Here is a 23,369-nt window from a genome sequence, read left to right on the forward strand (position 1 = left end):
TCTATTCACTGTGATACCAGACAGAGAATGGGACAAGTGAATAATCTTTCTATGCAAACATTTATATTTTGAGTGAGAAAACTGTTTAAGTTATTTCAATGATGACGATGATATCAACCATAACCTCATCCATCCAGTATTGGCAGTATCATTGCTTAACTGTCATCAAATGTGTTAAACCTGTTCCTTGCACGAAAATGTTCTCGTTTTAATTATTGAACAATTCTTCGAAGTTCTACTTCCATCATATCATTGTTTGCATATGGCCAACGCAGGCGCAGAACTGTGTCGCATACCATTCTTCTTCTTCTTCTTCTTTATGGCTCGACGTTCGGATTGGAACTTGGCCTGCCTCACTTCAACTTAGTGTTCTTAGAGCACTTCCAAAGTTATTAATTGAAGGGTTTTCTTTGCCTGCCATTGCATGAATTTGTACATAGTGTGGCAAGTACAATGATACACTATGCCCAGGGAGTCGAGAAAATTTTCTCGACCGGGAATCGAACCCGCCGTCTCCGGATTGGCGATCCATAGCCTTAACCACTAGGCTAACTGGAGACCCGCGTACCATTAGCAGTTGTATAAAATCTCCGCATATCGTTCAGATTCATGCGTTCGTACGCTTCTGCCGTGACACTCTCTCCGTGCCTCCGAGCCTGGTACCATTCACTAGCATTCGATTTCTGATGGCATTCTTCTAGATCGCCAGCTTTGCACTGCTCCTTGAGCCTATCTTTACGTTAGTGTCTCACGCTGAGCGGTACCAAACCAATCACCATTTCCAATGTTATAGTTACTGTTGTTTTATGAACATAGTCCTAGGTGAACGGACTCCCTGGACGCACCCCCTCAAACTAGTTGAAGTTAGGAGGACACCAATGCCTAGAATGCATTACTAGCAAAGTCGCCGTTTTAATAAGAATATAGTTATTTTTAATTTGTACAAGTGGAGTTGAGCTTATGTAGTTAAGGCGAAACTGGAAGCATTACCCTCTTTTTGGTTTTTGATTTTTTATTAAATATCGAAGGCATTTTTTCAAAATCGATTTTCGTACACAGTTAGAGGAAAATCAAGGTATCTCCAGATTTTTAAGGACAAGGTATAGCTCAACATTTCTAGAGCACCGTTTTTTAGAACCGTTGAACGGATTTGGATGAAAATGCATCACGCTAATTGTTCAGTGGTTGTCAACAGCGTGATGCATTTTAATCCAAATCCGTTCAACGGTTCTAAAAATCGTAGAGCACCGTTTTGAATTTTGAGCAATGTACTCCAAATACCTTGTCCTTAAAGAAACCATTTTTGAATGAAATTTCAAAAAAGTTTGGTTAAAAAAATCCAGGAAATACCTCGATCCTTCTTCTAACTGTGTATGAAAACCGATTTTGAAAATATTGTTTCGTTAATTAATATTGTACGTGGATTTGCTAACTGAACACGACGAATAAGAACCGTCGTTTTTGGAATCGACGTTCGAATCGTCGTTCGATTGAAGAGCGAGACAGCAGATAAACTAACACATCCGTTTGACATATTTAACGTACCTAGGAGCAACACGTGCGTGAGATTCTTTCTCTCAGTTGGTGTGGTTTGTTCTGATCCAATCTATTTCTTTTATGCTGTTCATGATGGCAATGCTGCCAGCTGATGGAGGCAAGGATGGATTGCAGAGAGAGAATATCAAATATAATTAGAAAATTGATCAAGTGTTTATACTCAATGCGGCAGTAGTCCCCTCTTTACAGAAGTTTGTGTTCTTTAGGTGTTTTGTCAAGTTTTAACTTTTAACGAAGGTATATTCTTCAAAATAAATTTTCTATTTGTTTTCTTATTTAAATATTATTAATGATTGGCGCTAAAACGTGACATCCAAAGCTTTATGAAAATATGGAATATGCTTACTTGTTCCATATATTATGTAAACCAGACTGTCACTAACTCTTGCAAAGCAAGTACCTATTTATGAAGAAGTCGCATGACAATTAGTAAATAATTCAAAAACTTATCGTTGTTTAACAAAAAACACAATCAAATAGAAAATATAAATTGCATGTAACAACGACAAAAATGATACATCAAACTTCTTGCAAGATTTTTTTCTTAACCTTGCTCATCTAACATTGCTGATAAAACATCTCAACATCTAAAATACGACCTATCAGGAATGCTCCAGAGTAGAAATATCAGCATTGAATACACAGTTTACACCCTGGGCCATCTAATAATGCTTGCATAGAAAACATTTCAATATAAATTAAAACTGTCAATACACATCATTAGTTTACAAACTGTTGGTCAGTCTGAACTGTTCAATTTGGTTACTATAAATAGTAAGAGTGATTAATGTGTTTGTTAAAAATTGAAGCCACTCAAGTACAAATGACGGTCATTTTTCGGATTTCGAGGCTTTAACAAAAAAAAACTAATATACGAAGGTAGATTACAATGAAACTGTCTCTGCACCTTCAGGACTATTATAATCTTTTTCGGCGATAGTCAAGAAATATTACAGTCACTGTTTACAATTAACCCTCTAATACCAAAATTTTTGATTTTGATTTAAATATCATTTTTCGTCATCTAAATTCTATTTAAACATGTTTTGGAAGATGATTTTTTTAACCCTCTAATACCCAAATTTTTTTATTTGGATCTGAATATCATTTTTCGTCATCTAAAATCGATTTAAACATGTTTTGGAAGATGATTATTTTTAATTCTCGATTTTGTGAATTTCAGTTTTTGATTTTTCTAATTTTTATTTTTGAACATCCCCACACTTTTATATTTTTCCTGGAAGCCAATTTGTGGTGCAGATTTTTTGAGATGAAAACATTTTGAGATTTTTTGATTATTGTTGAAATATTATTATTTTAAATTTTTTTCACAGAAAATTTTATTTTCCGTGTAATTTCATGGAAAATAATTTTAGAGTGTATTCGATTCCCTTAAACTATTAAACAAGGATAGTATGATTTGGGAAAAATTTAAAATATGTTAATTGTAGCGATTCAATACAAAATAAACAATGACTTCTAAAAGGTGACTTAAACATCATTTTTTCAATGATTTAAAAAAAATGTAAATACGCTTTAAAATACACCAAAAACCATTTTGAGATATACAGAACAGTCCTAAATATTTGCCAAAAATATAAAAATTTTGATTTTCCACGAAGAAAAAAATTCAAAAATGCTCATGTAAATTACATTCACGCTGTGGAGAGTTGCCTTCACAGCTCGCTCACGACTTTGTTATATGTTTGCGACCCCAGTGTTATTCGGCAAACTTTCAGATAAAACTACAAGGATAATTTCATCCATACATTGTTTTTCGATAGCATGCTTCTGAACTGAGATAATAGCAAATGAATGTAAATCTTTGCAAATGAATGGTCGCACCCTTGCTCAAAGTATACCCCGTCTAAAGGCGGGGTTGGGTATTAGAGGGTTATTCAATTTTTATGTTTCTTTGAAATATAAGAACTTTAACATTAATCCCCTAATAAGTTCCTTAACACCCCATTTTCATATTTTCGAAAAATTTGCACATTTTGTTAAACATCTTCAATTTCTCCAAAAAATCGTGGTCGGACTGCTTTTCCTGAAAGTTTTAAGAAATAGAACCCATGAATTAATGGAGACGAAAAATTTTTCCGTCCCTTAACACCCCATTTTACGGAACTTTAAGATATATTTCTGAAAAAATCGCAGGACAAATTTCCGAAGAATAGAAGTTCCTAAACAAATTCGTGGATAAAATCCTAAAGGATTTCTTGGAGAAAATTTTGATGGCTTTTTGGATAACTAAAATATGTATAAACACGCACTGGAACGGCAAAAACTAGCAATAGTCAATATGTTACAAAATTTTTATGAAAACTATATAAGTCTTTTATAATAGAGAGAAGTTTCTTCTTTTTATCACCTGCATGAAAAACTATTGAAAAAGGAGTGTGGTAGGATTTCGTCCGGGTGCCAGTGCCGCGCGCGTTTGCTTCGGTGATTCGATTTTTTTTCTTTTTCTATCCCGAAGTGAGCATTTCGACGGCGAAGTCGGCTCCGAATTTTTCGCTTCCCGTCGCGCTGCAGTGTGAACGAGTAAGAATAAAATTGACGCGGTTGAATTTAGTGTGTGGTGGATCGAGTCGGTTTCGAATTTTTCACTCTCCGTCGGCGCTTTGATAATAAATATTTTCTTTAATTTTTTGCATTTACACAAAAGAGTGAAAAGTGTTAGTTCGGGCTTGCCGGTCGAGAAAAAAATCCGGGCGCCGACAAGTGAGTCGCGTTCAGTGTATTTCTGTGTGGAATAGACTAAAGGTTTCTGCTCCCTAGTGGAATGGAGACGCGCGATAGCATTTTCTTTTTGGCTAGTTTTTGCGTCGAAAAGTGGTCGGTTGTTAACGGCAGTTTGTGTATATGGATCCATTGTCAAATCATATCACTAACCATAGGTGACTCCCGGACTGACAATGTACCTTACCCTACTAACAAAAAATCCTTCCTGAGACAAACGTGGAGATGCAGCGATTTGCGGTCTTTATAGCAACGTTTGTCTTACTAACATTCCCTCCCATCCTCGATGACCGTAAGGACGTGGCCGGCGCCGTAATTGACCATATTAAAGTTGAGAGCTCTCGAACTGTGTACATTGAGAATAGTAAGCTAGTCCCAAGCCCTATTCATTGGTTCTCTGTGCAATTTCGATTGCTCTGGTCAATCACGGAGTAGCAACTACGAATTGTGCGGTCCTCTATGCTCATGCTCATGCTCATGCATGAAAAAATATTGAAAAATCTCCATACAATTTCGAATAATTCAATAAAAACTTGAATTTTTATTGCTTCGACCATACAAAGTGTTAGGCGAATTTGATCAAATTTATTGCTAATTTCTAATTTTGAACTGTGCGATAATTAAGCTGCCTTTTTAGATATTTTTGGAAATTACCCAGCCAATACACGGAAGCATTACGGCGTACATTGTACGCATGTGGCATCATATGCAACAGCATATACGACTTCATGTTTGCTTGGTATTTGAAGATTCATTGAGAGAATTCTTCTAGAGATATTTAAAAGCAATTGAAAAAAATCTACGGATATTCCTTGATGCATCCCTATAAAAGATGATGGAAAAAAATCTAAAATTTCTGAAGAAATCCCTGAATAAATTCTTAAAAAGATCTCGAGAGGAATTTCTAAATAAACTCCTGGAGCAATCCCTAAAGGAATCCCTGAAGAATTCCCTGGAGGATTTCAGAGAAGAATGCATGGAGAAATCCTGGAGGGATGGCTAGAAGAATTCCTGAAGCAATCTTTGGAGAAATTCCTGGAGCAATCTGTAGAGGAATCCCTGGAGGAATGCCCGAAGAAATGCCTGGGGAAATTTCTGGACAAATTCCTGGAGAATTTTTTGGAGGAAATCCTGCAGGAGCCCTGGATGAATTCCTGAATTCTTGGAGGAATAAATGAAGGAATTTATAAAGGAATACCTGAATAAATTTTTGGATGAATTCTTAGAAGAATTTTTGGAAGAAAGAGAACTCCTGAAGGGATTCCGAGAGGAATGCCTGCAGAATTTTCTAAAGGAATACCTGAAAGAATTCCTGAAGCAATCCTTGGAGAAATCCCTATAGGAATGCCTGGAAGACTGCCTGAAGAAATTTCTGGACTAATTCCTGGCGGTATCCGACGTGATATTCATGGAGAAAACCCTGGAAGATTCCCTGGAGAAATTGGTGATTGATACATCTGCTCCCATACACGTTCAACGATCGCAATCTAGTCCTTAGCTTAGAGTTTTCTTAAGGTTGAAGAAGTCACCAATATTATCGTCATCATTGAATATTTAAAATTAGTTTTTCTCGTTCAAAACTTAAATTCACGTAATTAAAATGATAACAGTGAATATCACGGACAGAAAATGGAACACTTGATGGAACAAGTGAATAATCCCTGGAATAATCTCTCGATGCAAACATATTCTATTTTGAGTGAGAAAACTGTTTAAGACATTTAAATGATGACGATGATATCAACCTTAACCTCTTCCATCCAGTATTGGCAGTTTCGCTGCTTAACTGTCATCAAATGTGTTAAACCTGTTCCTTGAACGAATATATACTTGTTCTTACCATTCAACAAACCCTCGAAGTTCTCCTTCCACCATTTAATTGTTTGCATATGGCCATCGCTGCCGCAGAACTGTGTCGCGTACCCTTAGCAGTTGTATGAATTCTCCACATATCGTTCAGATCCATGCTTTCATACGCTTCAGCCGTAACACTCTCTCCGTGCTACTGATTTAGTTTCTTTTCTTTCCTTCTTTCGCCCCATTAACTGCTCTCTGTTGAGCCTGCTACCATTCAATATAGCATTCGATTTCCGGTGGCATTCTTCTAGTTCGTCACGTTGTTGGCGCTCCTCTTCGAGTCAGTTTTTACGTTGGCGTCGCTGAGCGGTACCTCTCACCTTTTGCGATATTGTAGTCACTGTTTTAAGACATTATATCACAGACAAACATATGTAACACTCTTCAAAACAGCTTGGCACGTGCATTTATCGATCAATTTAAATTTTATTTGATTTGCGCGGTCGTTTCACCAGAGGCGCTAGTGTTCGATTGCTTTGACGTTTGCCAGTGTACACGTTGCTGAATGATGCAAATGAAAATTACAGGCAATTTGTGTAGTAAATATATGCGTACATGGTCAATTTTCACAAAATTATAATCTGATACCCTTCGGCCCACACCCGTACGGTAATAAAAAAATGCCCAGTAAGAAAAGGTTATTTCTAATTTGTACAAAATATAGCTTCCATCCAAAGTCGTATGTAGCTCATGTAGTTGAAAGTTGAGTAGATATTTTCAAACACCCCCACGTTTCATCACAATGCTTTACTATCTGAATACAAACTATGTTAAGACCGACAAATATTCAATCGGAAATTGAAATTTTCTCTAGCTGTTCCGGACGATAAACGAACAGCTATATGTATGATGTATGGGAAAATATTTTTCCTTCGTATGAAAACAATTTGAGAAGGTCATACGCGATATGACACGCTTTCCGTAGCGTTGTTGTTGTGTTGCAAATATCCTATTAGGAGAATTATGTTTCGCTTCGTTTTTCCGGTTACGGTTTAGTTATAGGTACACGCTGATAACCAACCAATTGTACTGCTCGTTGTTGGCATTTGTCAATTCATACTCCCACCTCTATATGCAAACTCATGCGATAATATTTCCTTTTTCTTTCTTTTTTCTGCAGGTTCTCCAGCCGGTTCGAGATACCACTGTTGGTGCAAAGTGTCGTCATGAACATAACCATGTTCATAATGATCCACCTGTGCGTTACGGTGCGACGCAACAATGCCATCATGCGAACCCGGGAACGTGTGTTCTCAGGTAGGTTGGGGCTTTGGGTTTGTTTTGACTGTATATAATTTTGTTTTTTTTTTTTAGTTTGAAACAATTTACAATCTTACAGGAAAGATTTAGTTTTGGCTTGTAAAAATGCTTTCTTTTCTAAACTTCCATTTATATTGAAATTAGTCTTCATGTTTGATTTCGCTTAGTTCCCGGAAATTGCTTCCGCCTCTAAGCTTCAATAATACTCGAGGCTGAGGGACTACGAAGGAATTTCTATCAAGGCATCAGAGGATGAAGTGCTTTGTTTCGAACTGCGCTTACTTGCCTGAACGTCTCTACAGCTCCAATTAGGTTCACATGTGTACCGTGCCTAGCACGCTGCGCCGAGGGCAATCGTGACGAATTCAGTTGATATGGGATTAACCATGTTTGTTGTTGAACCGAGCGAAGATAGCATTCTAGTACTTGGTATATGGAATGGTTGTTGTTATCGTCACTTCGCGTAGACATCATATCGTAGAGTTTTCGTTGAGACCGTTACCGTAGATTTATGGCGATTAAATTGAACGTGATGCTTGTGTGTGGGTCTAGGTCGTCTCTCCGGCTCGAAAAACAGACAGTTGCAATGCTGCTCGGATTGATAAGATGATGGCTTGTTTGCCTAGTCGTCGTCTGTTTTGTTATCAACGATGTTGTGCCAACGCGGCATTGTCTAGTAGCTCTAATAAATAATGATGCTGGGCCATCTTTCATGAATGGGGATAGGTAAAGTATTAGCTCAGATGAGAAATAAATTGATTCAAACATTGACGTAAAATTTTATGTTAATCTTTGGCAAGTATGCAAAGTTTAGTTCTGGTAGAATAAAGTACGCATTGTCCGATGATCCAAACCCTGAAAGTTTAGAATACTATATTCCCAACTTCTAGGTCACTGATTGAAACAATTTCAAATCCTGCACAACTCTTAAAAAGTATCCATTACAAATATAAATATTTTGAATCATCATTCTATGTTTACCAATTATATTTGCTTTCAACGTTGCATTCAATTCCTCTGTTTATAAGAAGACCAATTAAACTGTTTCAATGCCTCACCATTTACCTATTTAGCGACATTGAATCTCAGTTCTCAGTATGTTATGCTTTTACCTAATAGAGCGCCCAAATCTCTCGTGTCACTCAAGGCTTAAGCACTCGAAAATAAACAGTACATCAGCTAAAATTTCACATCCTTCAAAGCAGAGGTTATCCCTCGCACCTCTCTTTCAAATTCACGAAACAAAAATCACGTTAAATCAGCAGTTTCGAATGATTTCCATTACTCATCTCTCGCAGGAGACGAAACGCTGCTGGAGGCCCGGGAGTCTATTAATAAAGCCATTGAAGAGCACACCAAGGGCGATGGCGTAATTAGCAACCGAGCTGCCGTGACGACGACGACAACCACCAACTCCACGACGGTAGAGGGCGCTCCGGTGGGGAAGTTGACCAACAGTACCACTATCGGGATTGGGTCTACCTTACCCACCCATCACCACCATCCCTCCTCGGTAGGCGGTGGTGGCACGCCAGGAGGCCTGAAGAAATCTCGATCCAGGCACTACATCGTCGGTACGTCCCAATATCGGTTTCGATCTTGTTTTGTCCCATCCCCTGCTCGGTGGAAATCGAGTATCATCTTCAATTAACCACACCAACACCCCCTCCCTGCGCGCACAGTACTTACTTGCTCGCTCCACTCGCCATTCAAATAGTTTCCTTCGCCTTCTCATCTGTTTTGTGTGTGTCCTCCTTCGTAATTTGTGAAAATCCATCAGCTCATCGGTTCCATACTAGGGTTAAACAGTGCCATGGTGCCATTCCACTCACTTGTATGATAACGTACAGTAGCATTCAAAGATTATTGGACATATTAGGTTTTCAATTTATTTAGTTTTGTTTCAATGACCCAGCTTTAGTGCTTTGAAAACCAACTATCATTCCTATTCTTATTTATTCCAGTTAGTTAAAACCCTTTTTAAATAAGTTTCACCGCTCCTGTACAGCCACTCAGTAGGATGCCAATCTTTTGCTTCGCCAACAAAATTCCAAGCATCTTTCAGTTTTCCAACGTTGTTGATTGAGCTCTAGTTTTGCTGCTGCCGGTTGCTATCTACCTTCCCACATACGCGGTTGATAATAATAGAGGCCACCCACTTTTCGCGTAGGCGCTCACAAGTAGTACTCATCGGTGGTGCTTCACAGAATTCCTTGAGTCACAATGCATTTTTTTTTCTCTTCATCATCATCACAAGTAGCAGTGTATCGATAGTGTGTAAGATCTACTGTGGAATTTCTCGACATCATGGGGAATAACAAGGACTAACAATGGCAATATTCATTTTGCTTGTACTAAAACAAAGGTAGTAGTGACGTCCTAATTTTAAGAATACATTTATGCTGACTATAAGATTTTTCTATGTTTAGAAACCTACGTCAAGAGTAGATTGTAGTTCGTAGAGTTGAAACAATATTCTATTCTTGAGGATGTTATGTAAGAGTCCTATAACTCAATGACATTCAAGGCATTATAAGAGTTGAGTACCCCTCAACGCCCTGATGTCCACTCTACTCAGCTACATCAGCTAGTTGAATTTAAGTTTAGCATATGAACATATTTTACAGATTTCAAATTTACCAAAATCATTTCAAGATAGTAAGTTCTCATGTCGATTAGAAAAAAAGCAATTAATCGGAGAAAACTGGTTAGAGTGAGACCAAAAACGATCAAATTAGTTTCCCCCTGAAGAAGAGACTAACCCCGTGTTGAAACGTTGGGCAAGTAATAAACATCGTTTATTAATTCAAGACTGTGAACCCCTTTTTAATGATACTTTATTATTTTCTATGCTAATCTACTCTACTCAGTTCGTAACCTTAAATTTTCGCTTTTCGTTTTTTGAGTTCCGGGAACAATAGGTTGTTGGCCTAAGGTCTCCCTATCCATCGTGGTCTCCGGAGCATTTCATACTCAACAGCTGGAAGCCGGAACAGACGCTGTATGAGCCGTACCTCCTTGGTGAAAAGATGCTCCGGACGTACCTTCGCAATTTAGCTGAAGTTAGAACCCGAATAGAGGAAAAGAACTGATATGGAGATCAAAACGTGACATTGGATTGATTGATATAAGAGATACAAGATCTAAAAATAAAATTAAAAATTTGCTCCTGGAACATCATCATCATATCATATTAGGATCTTGCAAGATCCTACCAATAGCAGCGAGCTATTCGTTTGATCTTGAAATATCAAATTTTGATATTGTTTAGATGTTCCAAGAACATTGTTCAGATTTTCTTTAAAGATCTTTATCCCGTATATCAATCAAACCAATATCACGTTTTGATCGTCTGTACTTCACCTCTACTTGGGAAGGATCACAGTGCCCAGGCAGTACTATCAGCTAAGCACACAACTCTTAGCTGGCGGCCTTTGTCATCGATTGACTCGTGGAAGTATGAGGTAGGAACTTGTGAGGACCAGAGCTATATTAGACGCTCCTGGTTGGCGACTCACCATTAGCGAGTGATGTGATAGGCACTGCTCAAAGACGACCTAGGAACGGATGGTTTGGCAAGGACATGATATCTACTACCTGGAAAACCAGGAATCCTCAGGGAATTTTATTCAACAGGGACAAAGAAAAGAATTGTCGGACAAAAGAGGCACAAAACAAGCAACAAAGAAGGCGCGATGATTACTCTATATCCCAACTGGTAGCAGATAATGACATGATCAGGAGCCAAAACGGAAGTTGAAATTTGTGCGTTCTTTTCAACTCGTGGATAATCAATTACACAGCGCAACATTTTTTTGTCTCAAGAGCAAACTTATGTCTCCGAAGGATTTTGGGCCGCTGAATCCGAATCCGGGCTCAGATTTGCTCCAACACGTCACAATTTTGAGCTATACCTCAATTTATAGGGCAAAATATGCGATTTTGGGCTATTTTGACTGCAAGCCAATAAGTATGGAAATATTTTTTTCAAGCAATCAAAAGGTTAATTGGTCAATTAACATCTAAATTAATGACTCATGCAAAATATTTCGTTTTACCAAATCGATTTTGATAGTTTTAAGCGATTTATGTTAGGTACGATATTTCCCATACAAGTCACCCCCCAAAAGTTGCATGCAAGTTTTCATACTAGCATAACTGCCGTGGGCAGCATAGTTGTCCCATGTTAATAGGGATTCCCATAGAACATGGGACAACTATGCCGCACACGGCAGATAAAATGCTTAAATCTATCAAATTTGATTAGGTAAAACGAAATATTTTGCATGAGTCGTTAATTTAGATGTTAATTGATCAATTAACCTTTTGATTGCTTAAAAAAATATTTCCAAGCTTAATGGCTTGCAGTCAAAAAAGCCCAAAATCGCATATTTTGCCCTATAAATTAATGTGTAGCTCAAAATTGTGACGTGTTGGAGCAAATCTGAGCCCGGATTCGGATTCAGCGGCCCAAAATCCTTCGGAGACACATAAGTCTGCTCTTGAGACAAAAAAATGTTGCGCTGTGTAATCAATTAAACTTGTGGTGTACAATTCTAATTCATTTCTGTTCAAGTTGAGACAAACTTATGTCGCATTGGGTGGATTGTCACAACAAAAGCAGGTTGCGACATTTTCCTTATTGTTGGTTAAAAATTGATTCAGTGCACAGGGAAAAACCTCGAACACATAGGTAATATCTTGTACTCTCAGCAAAATATTGCACCGATAAACAATAAAATATTGAGTCATATGTATAAAAAAGAAGTAAACTCTACAGAGTCCACATTGTTAGATTTTCCAGAAATTCGGTTAGGGCTTCTTTTTGGAACTAATTTAGAAATATCTCGTGGATTGTCTTCACTTTTCATTTTTAAATTGCTCTCAGAGATTGTTGCGGTTTTCTTCTTTTCTTTTCTCGAGTTTCTTACTTTAGATTTTTTTAGGATTCCTGGACTTCGACCGATTTTTTCACTGGGATCCTATAGAACTTCCTTTATGGTAGTTCTTCTTGCATTTTGCCCAAATATATTTTCGTTGGATTTCTTCCAGTATTCATCCCGAGATCGCAACAAAAGTTTTCCTCAGGATATTACTCAGACGTTTTCGAGAATTTTTTCCTGGAGTTTCTCTCGGGATTTTTCTTGAAGATTTTCCTCGATTCCTTGCGATGTTCCACTTGGTTCTTCCCCAGAAGATCTTTCTGGGATTTCCCCCAGACTCTCTACAAGAGTGGGTTCTCTACTAGAAGTTCTCTAGAAGATTTTTTTTTAAAGAATTTTATGCATGAGTTTATCCTGCGATTTCTTCAGAAGTTTTTCCTGATTTTTTTCTAGAAGTTTTCGTGTGTTTTCTTTTTTCCTGGATTTCTACAAAAGTTTCAGCCTAGATTTTTCCTAAAGGTTCCCGTGGGATTTCTTTTGCAGTTTCACCTTAGATTTCTCTCCGAGTTTTTCCTAGGAGTTCTCTCAGAAGATTCCTTCCGTTGTTGATTCTGGCAAGTCTTTCAGCGTTTTTCATAATATATTCTGGATAAGATTTATTCCGGAATGTCTTTTGAGTTTTGGGATCTCTGCGGGTACTTTTGCTGATACTTCTCATGGAGTTCTTCTCGTGATTGTCTTTCCCTCATAGTAGTTTACAGTAGTTTTCAGGAAATTGTTGTTTTTATTTACAGATTTCCTCAGAATTATTCCCAAGAGCTCTTTCCTGAATCTTTCCAACAGGGATTTTTTTCAATTTTTTTTCTTAGAATCTCCTGGGATAACTTACGAAATTCCATTTAAAAAATTTCTGGCACAAATATCGGAAGGAATCCAGGTGAAGTCTTGCGTATAATTCCGCAATTACTTATGGAAGGAATCCCAAGGAACACTGAGACATTTCTGAAAAAAACAAGTACTGGGAGTAATCCCTGGAGGAAATAATGAGTAAATTTAAAGTGGAACTATGAAAACCTCTAAGGGAAATTCCGGAAGGAACTATTCAACCGTACTTTAAGCATTCCGCGAGAAAACAAACCTTTGATAAAATCAGAGAAGAAGTCGCGGGAAGAGTTCTGTGAGATACTACGAAAGAATTTTAAGGGGACATTGCAGGAAAAATTTAAGGAGGAATCTTGGAAAGAGTTCAAGCAAGAATTTGGACAGATTCGAGAAAAAATCTCAAAGGAATTTCGGAACTAATGCTTGAAAGATGTCCATAAAAACTTAAGTAAAAAGAAAATCGGATTAAGTACTGTTCCTTTTAATTCCACTAACAATTTGCATGAACTTGAGTCGAGTCAAGTACAAGACACTAAAGACGACCTTACAGTTGAGGTCGAAATACGTATCTGTCAAAGGATGCAAATTCTTACTGGAATTAAAAGGAACAGTACACAACCTGATTTCCTTTTTACTTACAGGTATTCCACTAACAAGCTCAGGTTCATCATCATCATTAAAACTTGTTAACAAATCACTGGAAAATTCCCAATCCTTTAAAAATTTGTCAAGAAGTTTTTATTCAAAATAGATGATGACTCTGATTGATGATACGTAATTTCTAATTTTCTTTAGGATTTTCGTCGTAATCTCAACATTACTATACCGTCAAAACTATTTATGGAATTTGACGGTCACATGGTCTTGGTGAGGGTGTTCAACATGGCCACGCTGAGGGTGATAGGTTCGATTCTCAGTCGGTTCAGAAACTTTTCGTAAAGGAAGTTTCTTTAATTTTCTTTGACATGGAGTATCTTCGTGCCTGCCACGAAGAAAGCTCTCAGTTAATAACTGTGGAGCGGAGAAGCAGGCTTTGCCCTTTTTATGACGTTACGCCAAGAAGAAGAATTCTGTTAAAAATACAAAATTCCTTAATCAATGTTTCTTCTCAAAAGAGCTTTGTAAAGAAAGTTTTTGGAAGAAATTAGCGAAAATTTAATACAATTGGGGCTATTTTTTACTTATAAACATTCAAAATTCCCCCTGTAAAAACCTGGAAAACTTAGGGAATTTTATTTTGCCTTATGAGTAGACACTAGTATGGGACAAACATCAAATTCTCGCTCTAGTCGACTTTTTTGATTCCATTTAGGTCCCTGTGCAAAATTTCAGCGCAATCGGTGAAACTATAATTTAGCGGTTCAAAGTTTTCATAGGATTTACTATGGGAAAAGTTACACTTTCTGATAAAAAATCCTAGACGTCGTCCTTTGTCTCTTCAATTCAAATCGATCAACGCATCTTGTAGAAACATCATATATGAAACTTTCCTTTAAAGACCGCAAAGCGATTAGATGCGGGTGCATTGATCGATTTAAATTAAGGAGACAAAGGGTGACCTCTAGGATTTTTTGTTTGAAAGTGTAACTTTTTCCATAGTAAATCCTATGAAAACTTTGAATCGCTTGCGCTAAACTATAGTTTAATCGGTGAAATTTTGCACAATTCATATGGGACCTAAATGGGATCTAAAAAGTCGACTTGAGCGAGGATTTATTTTTTCTATACAAGCGTGTCCCATACTAGTAGACACTCTGAAGAGTTACCCAGAGGGTAACGGATGAAAAGAATGTTGCCAGAATCCTGATGCTGGTATTGGAGACCGGGAGGTACAGGGAGCGGTACAGGGAAGCAAGAGTAGCCGATAAATGAATCCACAGCTTAAAAAGAGGACTTGAGGAAAATGTAATTGCTCAGGCGCAAGAGAGTATGGAACAGAATGGTATGCGTATGTTTTACGAAACTGTCAATGGCGTGCGACCGTGTCATGTGCAACGACCGTGATGTAAACTTGCTGACAGATAAAATAATGGTGGCTGCCAGGAGGAGACACCATTTCCAAGAATTGTTAAACGGTGGGAATTGGGGAGCGACAAACAGAATTCAAATCGACGACGACAGGCAGGTTGTGGAGCCTGAAACGCTAGACGAGGTCAAGGCATTCATCAGAGGGCGGAAGAACAACAAGGCTGCTGGGAAGGACGAACTACCAGCCGAGGTTCTCAAGCACGGTAGTTAGAAGCTGTATCAACTCTTACTTTGTATTATATTGAAGACGAAGAACTTGTTGGTTGGATGGTTTCATTTGCCCTCTGTACAAGAAAGGGCATCGACTGGAGGGCACAAATTACGTTTCAGCGTACGAAATTTTGTTCGGAACTCGGTTTAACAGGCTGAGGCAGATTGAGGAGTCCTTCGTCAGCGAATATCAGGCAGGTTTTCATGAGGGCAGATCAACAACGGATCAGATGTTCACCCTGCGGCAGATTCTCGATAAATTTCTGGAGCACAACTTGCAGACCCATCATCTGTTTATTGGTTTCAAAGCGTCGTGCGATTCAGTGAAGAAAAGCGAGTCATGGCAGATTATGATCGAACATGGTTTTCCGGCGAAGCTGATTCGTGTGATGCTTGGCGAATCAAAATCAAGTGTACGAGTGCTGATGAAAACGTCGCCGTTCGTAACCTTAGACGGACTGAATCAGGGCGATACTCTTTCGAACTTACTGGTCAACATAGCGCTGCAAGGAGCGATAAGGTGAGCTGGTATGCAAAAAAGGCCGAACCACGGGTACGTGGTCGCATATGCTCCTGGGCTTCACAGACGATATCGAATCATCGGAATCGACCGTCAGGGCGTGAAAGAGGCGTTCATACCTATTCAGAGGGAGACTGCTAGGATTGGACTTACGATTCTCATAACAAAACTCGCGTTCTACAATACTCAGATTCTTCCGGTCGCTTTACACGGCCATGAATCGTAAACATTGAAAGAAGTTGATCGGACAGCATTCGGAGTTTTCGAATGTAAAGTGCTGCGAACAATACTCGGCGGTAAACTGGTGGACGGCATCTTACGGCGTCTCATGAGCTATGAATTGTACCAAATATATAAAGAGACTGATCTAGTGAAGTGAATAAAACACGGCAGGCTACGGTGGGCTGGATACGTAGCTCGTTTGCGGAAGAACGGCAAGCTAAAACTATATTCAGCAAAGAACCAGGGAGGGACCCTCGGTTTCATGGTAGGCCGCACACTCCTTGGCTTCTTCACTTCTTGGAGTTGAGAAGGATCTAAGAACTCTAAACGTTCAGGGCAGCTGGAAGCGATTGACCCAGAACCGAGCCCAGTGGAGGAGATAGCTTAATTAGGCGTAATTCCACCGCTACGAGTTGTTGTCCATCAAATACTGAGTATGTACAATTTTTAGTTGTGATGAGTGAAGAAGGATTATACCCGAGCAGAGGAAAATATCAAAATAATAACAACGAAATTACAAAACCTGTTTTTATATCTCGGTTTGTTATTATTAACTTATTAAGTCATCACCGTTCCATAACATGTTCTGTTGGGCAATCTTATTTTGTTATGATGGTGCTCTTGGTATATTTTCTTTAAATTACATTTCAATAACATGTTTTGTTGTAGCACAAGTTCAGTTATTATTGTGTCATTGAGACTGTACAAATATTTGATCATTAATATTACAACATAACTAGCTTTGCAATCAAAACTACACCATTCGAGATTTTTGTTGTGCACAGCATTCCGTGAGGAACTGTAAGAGAAAATATTATTTTGTCATCAGTTCCTCTTCTTACTGACATTACGTTTTAACTGTGACAGTGCCAACTTATCAGCCTTTTTGTTTTATAAGCACTTTGAAAAATATACCTGTTTTTTTTTTGTCCCAGTTTCAGTAAGATATGAATACGAAAATAGAAAGTGTAATAGAGTGTTAGGCATTTTATGAAACATTTTGGATCAACTGGTGGAATTCAACGACGAACAACACATTTTCGACAAAAATGTAAAAAAATAAGTCATCAAGAACTCCATTGATTATTTTTAGACATTTTATTTTTATTGATTTCACTGCATCGAGCCCACTTAGATTCACTTGGATAAATGTGTCAATAAATGAGGTAATAATGTAAATAAATCTTATAAACAATGAACCACCTAATAAAGGGTTTCAAAAAGACGGTAGTTTTTCATCGTAAGTTGTTTGGAAAATAAACGAAAACTATTGTTTCTCTCTGTTTTCGATATTAAACCGTTTGCGACAACAATAGCGTCCCAATTATGAATGAAAAATTTAACAATAGATCATATTGTTGCGTATCCCATTGAATGCATATGGGACTTTGGAGGAATTCCTATCCGAGTCAGAAAAAAAGCAAATTTTGTTTTCGGATTGTTATCAATAACGTATTCATATCAAAATTTCGACACGAATGCCACTCTAGTGGTAAAGTGTCTTTAATAAACTAATAATAATAATAATAATATCAAAATTTGTTATTGAAATATTTTAAAAATTCGCTATTATTAAGTTGTTATTGAAACTAACAAAACATGTTATTACACAGGTCTTTCAGGAACATTTTTTTGTTATAATTTTTGTTATTTTGCCGCTTATGACATACAAGTTTATAACAGGATGTGTTATGTAAATAACATGAAAATAACTCTTTCCGCTACTCAGTTATTTTTCCAAAATAACACATTTTATTATACTGTTGCTATTCTCTTCTGCTCGGGTACCGCCATGATTCGTTAATTCGACTATGAGCTTCTAGTTAGATTTGATAAAAATGTTATTTTTATTTCATCAACATCGATAAACATCTCTGCTTCCCAACAGCTTCTAGCAAACATATCTTAAAATAAATTGTCACTTAAACACTATACATAATCTGCTCAACATTCCATTCAAACTCACAGCCATTTATTGCCAACAATTTCTTTACCAGCTGGGTTGCTGATTGATCTAATTTGAATGCAAATGAAACCATTATGGGGCCAACCTATTTCTAGAAACAACAAATCCAGCAAATTTCCCCAAGCAACCCCATCCCAATCGGAAAAGGAACCATGTACCCCCACAGCGGAAACCAACAACAACAACGGCGCGCCACGGAGATCCTATCTCTTACAATTCCCACCCTTTTTTTGTGCCCACAACAGCTACTACGTCCACAGGGGCCACTTTTTCCTTTCTTGATGCCCGTGCTTTTTTGCCTCCCTCTGCCCCTAGAGACAAGTCATTATCACGGCTGACCGCACGGTGGTCACCTTCTCGCATCATCATTGTGTGCGCCCGCAGTTTGCAGACAAAGATCGTAAATATGCAAACACTATAAATACCAAAGTTCGTTCAGTATGGTTCGGTTCGGAGAATCCTGTTGACCAGTCGCAGAGCTATAGAAGCTTACCCGTTTCTACCGCCAGCCGCTGGTCGCCGTGTCGCTGGATTAGCTTCGAAAGGGGATATGCATTATTTGAAGAGTGTATTATGTTGAAAGCTCGGAAAACAAGGCGATTGTGTGACACACTTTGAACGGCGGAACACATTTGTTATTCAGTGGGGGTCATAATTTGTGCGCTTCGCAAAGGGCAGATGGGTGGCTACTCTATAGGTTATGTGTTTTTTCACGTGGGTCCACTACACTGGGTTGGCATCACTAGGTATGGAAAAACAACTTCGTTCGTAGTGGTCAGCAACAGTTTGTAATGTATAAATTCCAAATCAGGCATGTGTTACAATACAATTTTTTCCTGAATAGGGGGTTTAAGGTCACACAATAATAGTGTATCTGTTACCTGGGCTCTGGGAGACATACGGAATGTCAGGGTCATTCGAGGTCCGGGGGAAGTTCAGGCAAATGGTAGATGCCTGATCATAATGAAGTCCTTGACAAAAATATGACTTGGGTGGTAGCTTCGGGAGAAATCAAATACTTCTGGACACAAAAGGGAATTCAAGACAATTTTACTTTACCAGACGCCCGCCGTTATTGAAAGTGCCAAACTTTGAGAACTTTGAAATGACGCTGCTAATGATTTAAGAAAATAGCTGATGAATATGATATGATATGCAAACTTCTACTCTAGTAAAATAATGAGAGATGGGATGAGAAAAATATACGGGAGTAAACGTCAAGACTTTCTCAACGATTCTAGTTCACAGAATTCAATGCAATATTTAATCATTCATTCGGAGTTCTTCAAAGGGTTCATCTAGTAATTTTCTCAACGATTTAACCATAGATAGGGAATCGCGCAACTTGGGCGGTGGCTTCTATATTCGTTTGTTTTCCACTATAACTTAGTCAAATTTGAACCAATTGACATAACTTTTGGAATGTGGTGAGATAGGTATAGTATCTACCCGTGTACAACATTCAGGGTTGTTACAACAGCGCGGATTTCGCGAATTCCGCGGATTTCGCGATTTTCGCGGATTTGGCGCGGATTTACCCATGGAATTTGGCCCTCGCGCGGATTTGGCGCGGAAATGATTTTTGTAGTGTGTACAGCGAAATATTTGAATGATTATCGGCACTTGAATTAGAAATTATGAAAAGTAAATATTTGTTTAACCCTCCTAAGATGTTAGCATTTTTGCACCACGATAGCGTAGTGTACGTTCAGCGTGCCTGACTGGGTCATGTTGACCTTAACATCCTACTAGTGAAGAATTTGCAGCAAGTTTTCGTTTTGGTGTACGGCAATCGTTTACGAATTCCATCAGCTCTTCAAAATATTTTTTTGAAGAAATTGTGCAACGATTCTTCCAATTCTAATTCCATTGTGCATCTTTATTCAACTTTCGAGTTCTTGTTTCTAAAAAAAAATCAAATTTGTTTCTAGCAATTCCTTCGAATTTCGACTGTTGGTTATGTTGGGAGGTATGGCGGTCAGTCTTTGGAGGAATAACTCAAAAATGGATTCTTAAGCTTTTATCCGACGTTTCGGTCGCTATATTGCGCCTTTTCTGGGAATTAACTATGCTCCGTTTTATCGTAAGTATGAGCCCACTGCATAGTCCACATTCGTCCCAGACGTAACGTATCGTCCGCCGCCGGCGGCGGTGTTCCTTTGAATGTAATATCCGAAAGATATCTGTTTATCGGAAGCCGAAAGGGTAATAGTAATCTGCCCGAGTTACTGGTACAATTTTGAAAGGCACCAGCTATATATTTTGAAGAGATTTCTAGATAAATCCCTAGATTATTTCGGGAAAAAATCTTTTGAAGGATATCCTAGAGGAAACTGCTAGTAAAAACTTTGGCGAAAAACTCTGGGGGATCTCTGTCGGCATTCCTGGGTATATTACTGCAGAAATTCTTGGAGAAACTCCTAAAAAATCCAGGAAAACCCTGTAGGAATTTCAAAGGACTCCAGCACGTAAATCTTGAAAATTGTCAACATTGTCCTTCTAGGATTTTTCCAGTGATTATCCATTTTAAGGGACGTTTTCCTCTGGGCAGAGGCACAACCTTGTGATCAGCTTATTGCTGTCAGGTCTCGGGGCTTTTTTTTTTCCTCATCTGTAGAGCCTTTTAACCACTGCGTCCATTATTTAGGAATATTGTGGTATGACCCATATTTAATTTGGTGCTAGTCAAGTATCCTGTCACAATTGAGCTGTGAATGACAATGGTTGATGTAACACCTGATCCCAACTAGGCACAACTCGTTTTATAAAGTTTATTACCCTGTTGGGATTACCTCTCCAAATTTCCAAGGGCTCTAGAAACCCTTTACCAAATATCGCCAATCTGTGATATAACGGAGCCTGTGGAGTACCAGGGCACCCTCCACAGTATTTGCCCTTACTGTGCTAACCGGAGCAATAGCGCGGTGGACCTTGTGTTTCTCCGAGACAATCAGCTGCCCTTCTTCAATCTCATACTTGAGGCTGAATAAGGGCGGGATTATGAAGATGTTATTAATTAGTTTAAATTTTCACCTATATGGTTTCGCATTATGCGTTTTACACAGTGTATTCTGTGCATCCTCGCCTTTGGCGCACTCAAATCGATACCGATCTGGCTTTATTGTTGCTGTTCTTTTTTGTGCTGTGATTGTTAAGAGTTTATTCTTGCCTAGTTTGGGTAGTGGCTACGGTTAGGATAGCTCAGATCAATCTTCAGCACAAAAGAACAGCAACGATCAATCTTTGTAGACTTATGCAAAATGGTACAGCCCAAGTGGCGTTAGTCCAAGAACCTTACTTTCGTAAGGGGAATTTCTATTTAGGAAACCTTGTGAATCCGGTGTTTGCTACTTTCAGTAAAAATGAAATGGCAAACTCACGTGTCATGCCTCGAGCATGTGTGCTTGTCAACAACGCAATCGTTGCTACACTCATCTCTGAACTAACTACCAGAGATGTATGTGCTATCACAATAGATGTATCTGTTGGAAACCTCAACAGGAAATACGTTTATTGTTCGGTTTATTTACCGCATGATGAACCATCCCCTACGGATGCTTTCAAGCAAGTCATTGCATACTGCACTTCAAAAGGCCTTCCGCTAATTGTTGGTAGTGATGCTAATGCTCACCATATAATCTGGGGCAGCTCAGACATCAATTTGAGAGGCTCCAGTTTGATGGAATACTTGAGTAGTACAGATCTTGGATTACTTAACATAGGCAACCGCCCAACCTTTATGGTATCTGGTAGAGAGGAAGTGTTAGACATAACGCTTTGCTCTAGCAGAATTAGTCATGAGCTGACCAATTGGCATGTGTCAGATGAAGAATCTTTATCTGACCATCGTTACATCTTGTTTGAACATGTGAATGTTACTTCGCAAACTTTGCGTTTCAGGAATCCCCGGTCAACCAACTGGGATCTCTTTACCGATTTGGTTGCAGCCAAATTTCATGGATACTCACCATCAATTGACACTCCAAGTGATTTAGATGATGCCGTTGATACTACAACGGCCTTCATCATGGAAGCTTTTGAAGAAGCCTGCCCTTTGCGGTCTGTGAAGACCACAAGAGGAACCCCTTGGTGGAACTCCGATCTGGCGAAGCTCAGGAAACAATGTAGAAAGAGTTGGAACAGACGACGTTCGGCTGGATCGGAGGCTTTCAGGTCGGCTCGCAAGGCCTACCAGAAAGCTCTTCGGTCTGCTGAACGATCCGGCTGGAAAAACCTTTGTACAAATGTTTCCAGTCTGAGTGAAGCCAGTCGATTGAACAAAATCCTTGCAAAATCTAAGGATTTTCAAGTGAACGAACTTCGTTTGCCAAATGGTGATTTCACTTCCTCTGATGAGGAAGTTTTAGAATGTTTATTCAGTACACACTTCCCCGGATGTGTGGATATTACATCTTCGGATGAACCTGATGTCTTTTCTTGTAGTTATGATTCTTTAGCTTCGGCTCGGAGTATCATAACTTTAGAATCGATTGAATGGGCACTTAATAGCTTTGCTCCTTTCAAATCTCCTGGGGCAGATGGGATTTATCCTATTTTGCTTCAGAAGGGATTTGATCATTTCAAACATGTTTTGAAACAACTACTTGTTTGCAGTTTTGCTACAGGGTATATTCCCAAATCCTGGCGGGATATTACTGTGAAGTTTATTCCGAAAGTGGGTCGCGCGTCGTATGAAGAAGCAAAGAGTTTCAGACCTATCAGTTTGACCTCTTTTCTTCTGAAATGCTTAGAAAGTCGATCATCACATCCGTGATGTTCATCTGGCCAATGTGCCTCTTCATGTGAACCAACATGCTTACCAATCTGGAAAGTCCACTGTGACTCTTTTACACAAAGTTGTTTACGATATCGAGAAGGCATTCGCTCAAAAGCAATCTTGTTTGGGTGTTTTCTTAGATATCGAGGGTGCCTTTGACAACGTGCCTTTCGATGCCATATTGGAAGCCGCACGGGGTCATGGTATATCTCCAATGATTTCCAATTGGATTCACCAAATGCTCAAAAACCGACATCTCTTCTCGACATTGCGTCAAGCGGCGATTAGGAAATTGAGTGTTTGTGGATGCCCCCAAGGGGGAGTCTTATCACCATTTTTATGGAATCTCGTAGCAGATACGCTATTGAGGCAACTCAATAATAGCGGTTTTCCTACTTATGGTTTTGCCGACGACTACCTAACATTGTTAGTCGGTATGTGCATCAGCACCCTTTTCGACCTGAT

General features: G+C 38.7%; 1 protein-coding gene across 1 annotated transcript in view; it reads left to right on the plus strand.

The window, feature by feature from the left end:
* Positions 1–20,299, plus strand: part of LOC109410234 (uncharacterized) — a 68,894-nt gene extending 48,595 nt beyond the window's left edge. Inside the window, exons 2-3 of the mRNA XM_029853534.2 lie at positions 7,277–7,413; positions 8,715–20,299. Coding sequence (XP_029709394.2) covers positions 7,277–7,413; positions 8,715–9,067 — 490 coding nt within the window. The 3' untranslated portion in view covers positions 9,068–20,299. The remainder of the gene's footprint in view (positions 1–7,276; positions 7,414–8,714) is intronic.
* Positions 20,300–23,369: the final 3,070 nt, after the last annotated feature.

This window comes from Aedes albopictus, chromosome 2 (assembly GCF_035046485.1).
Source record: "Aedes albopictus strain Foshan chromosome 2, AalbF5, whole genome shotgun sequence".
NCBI classification, from domain to species: domain Eukaryota; kingdom Metazoa; phylum Arthropoda; class Insecta; order Diptera; family Culicidae; genus Aedes; species Aedes albopictus.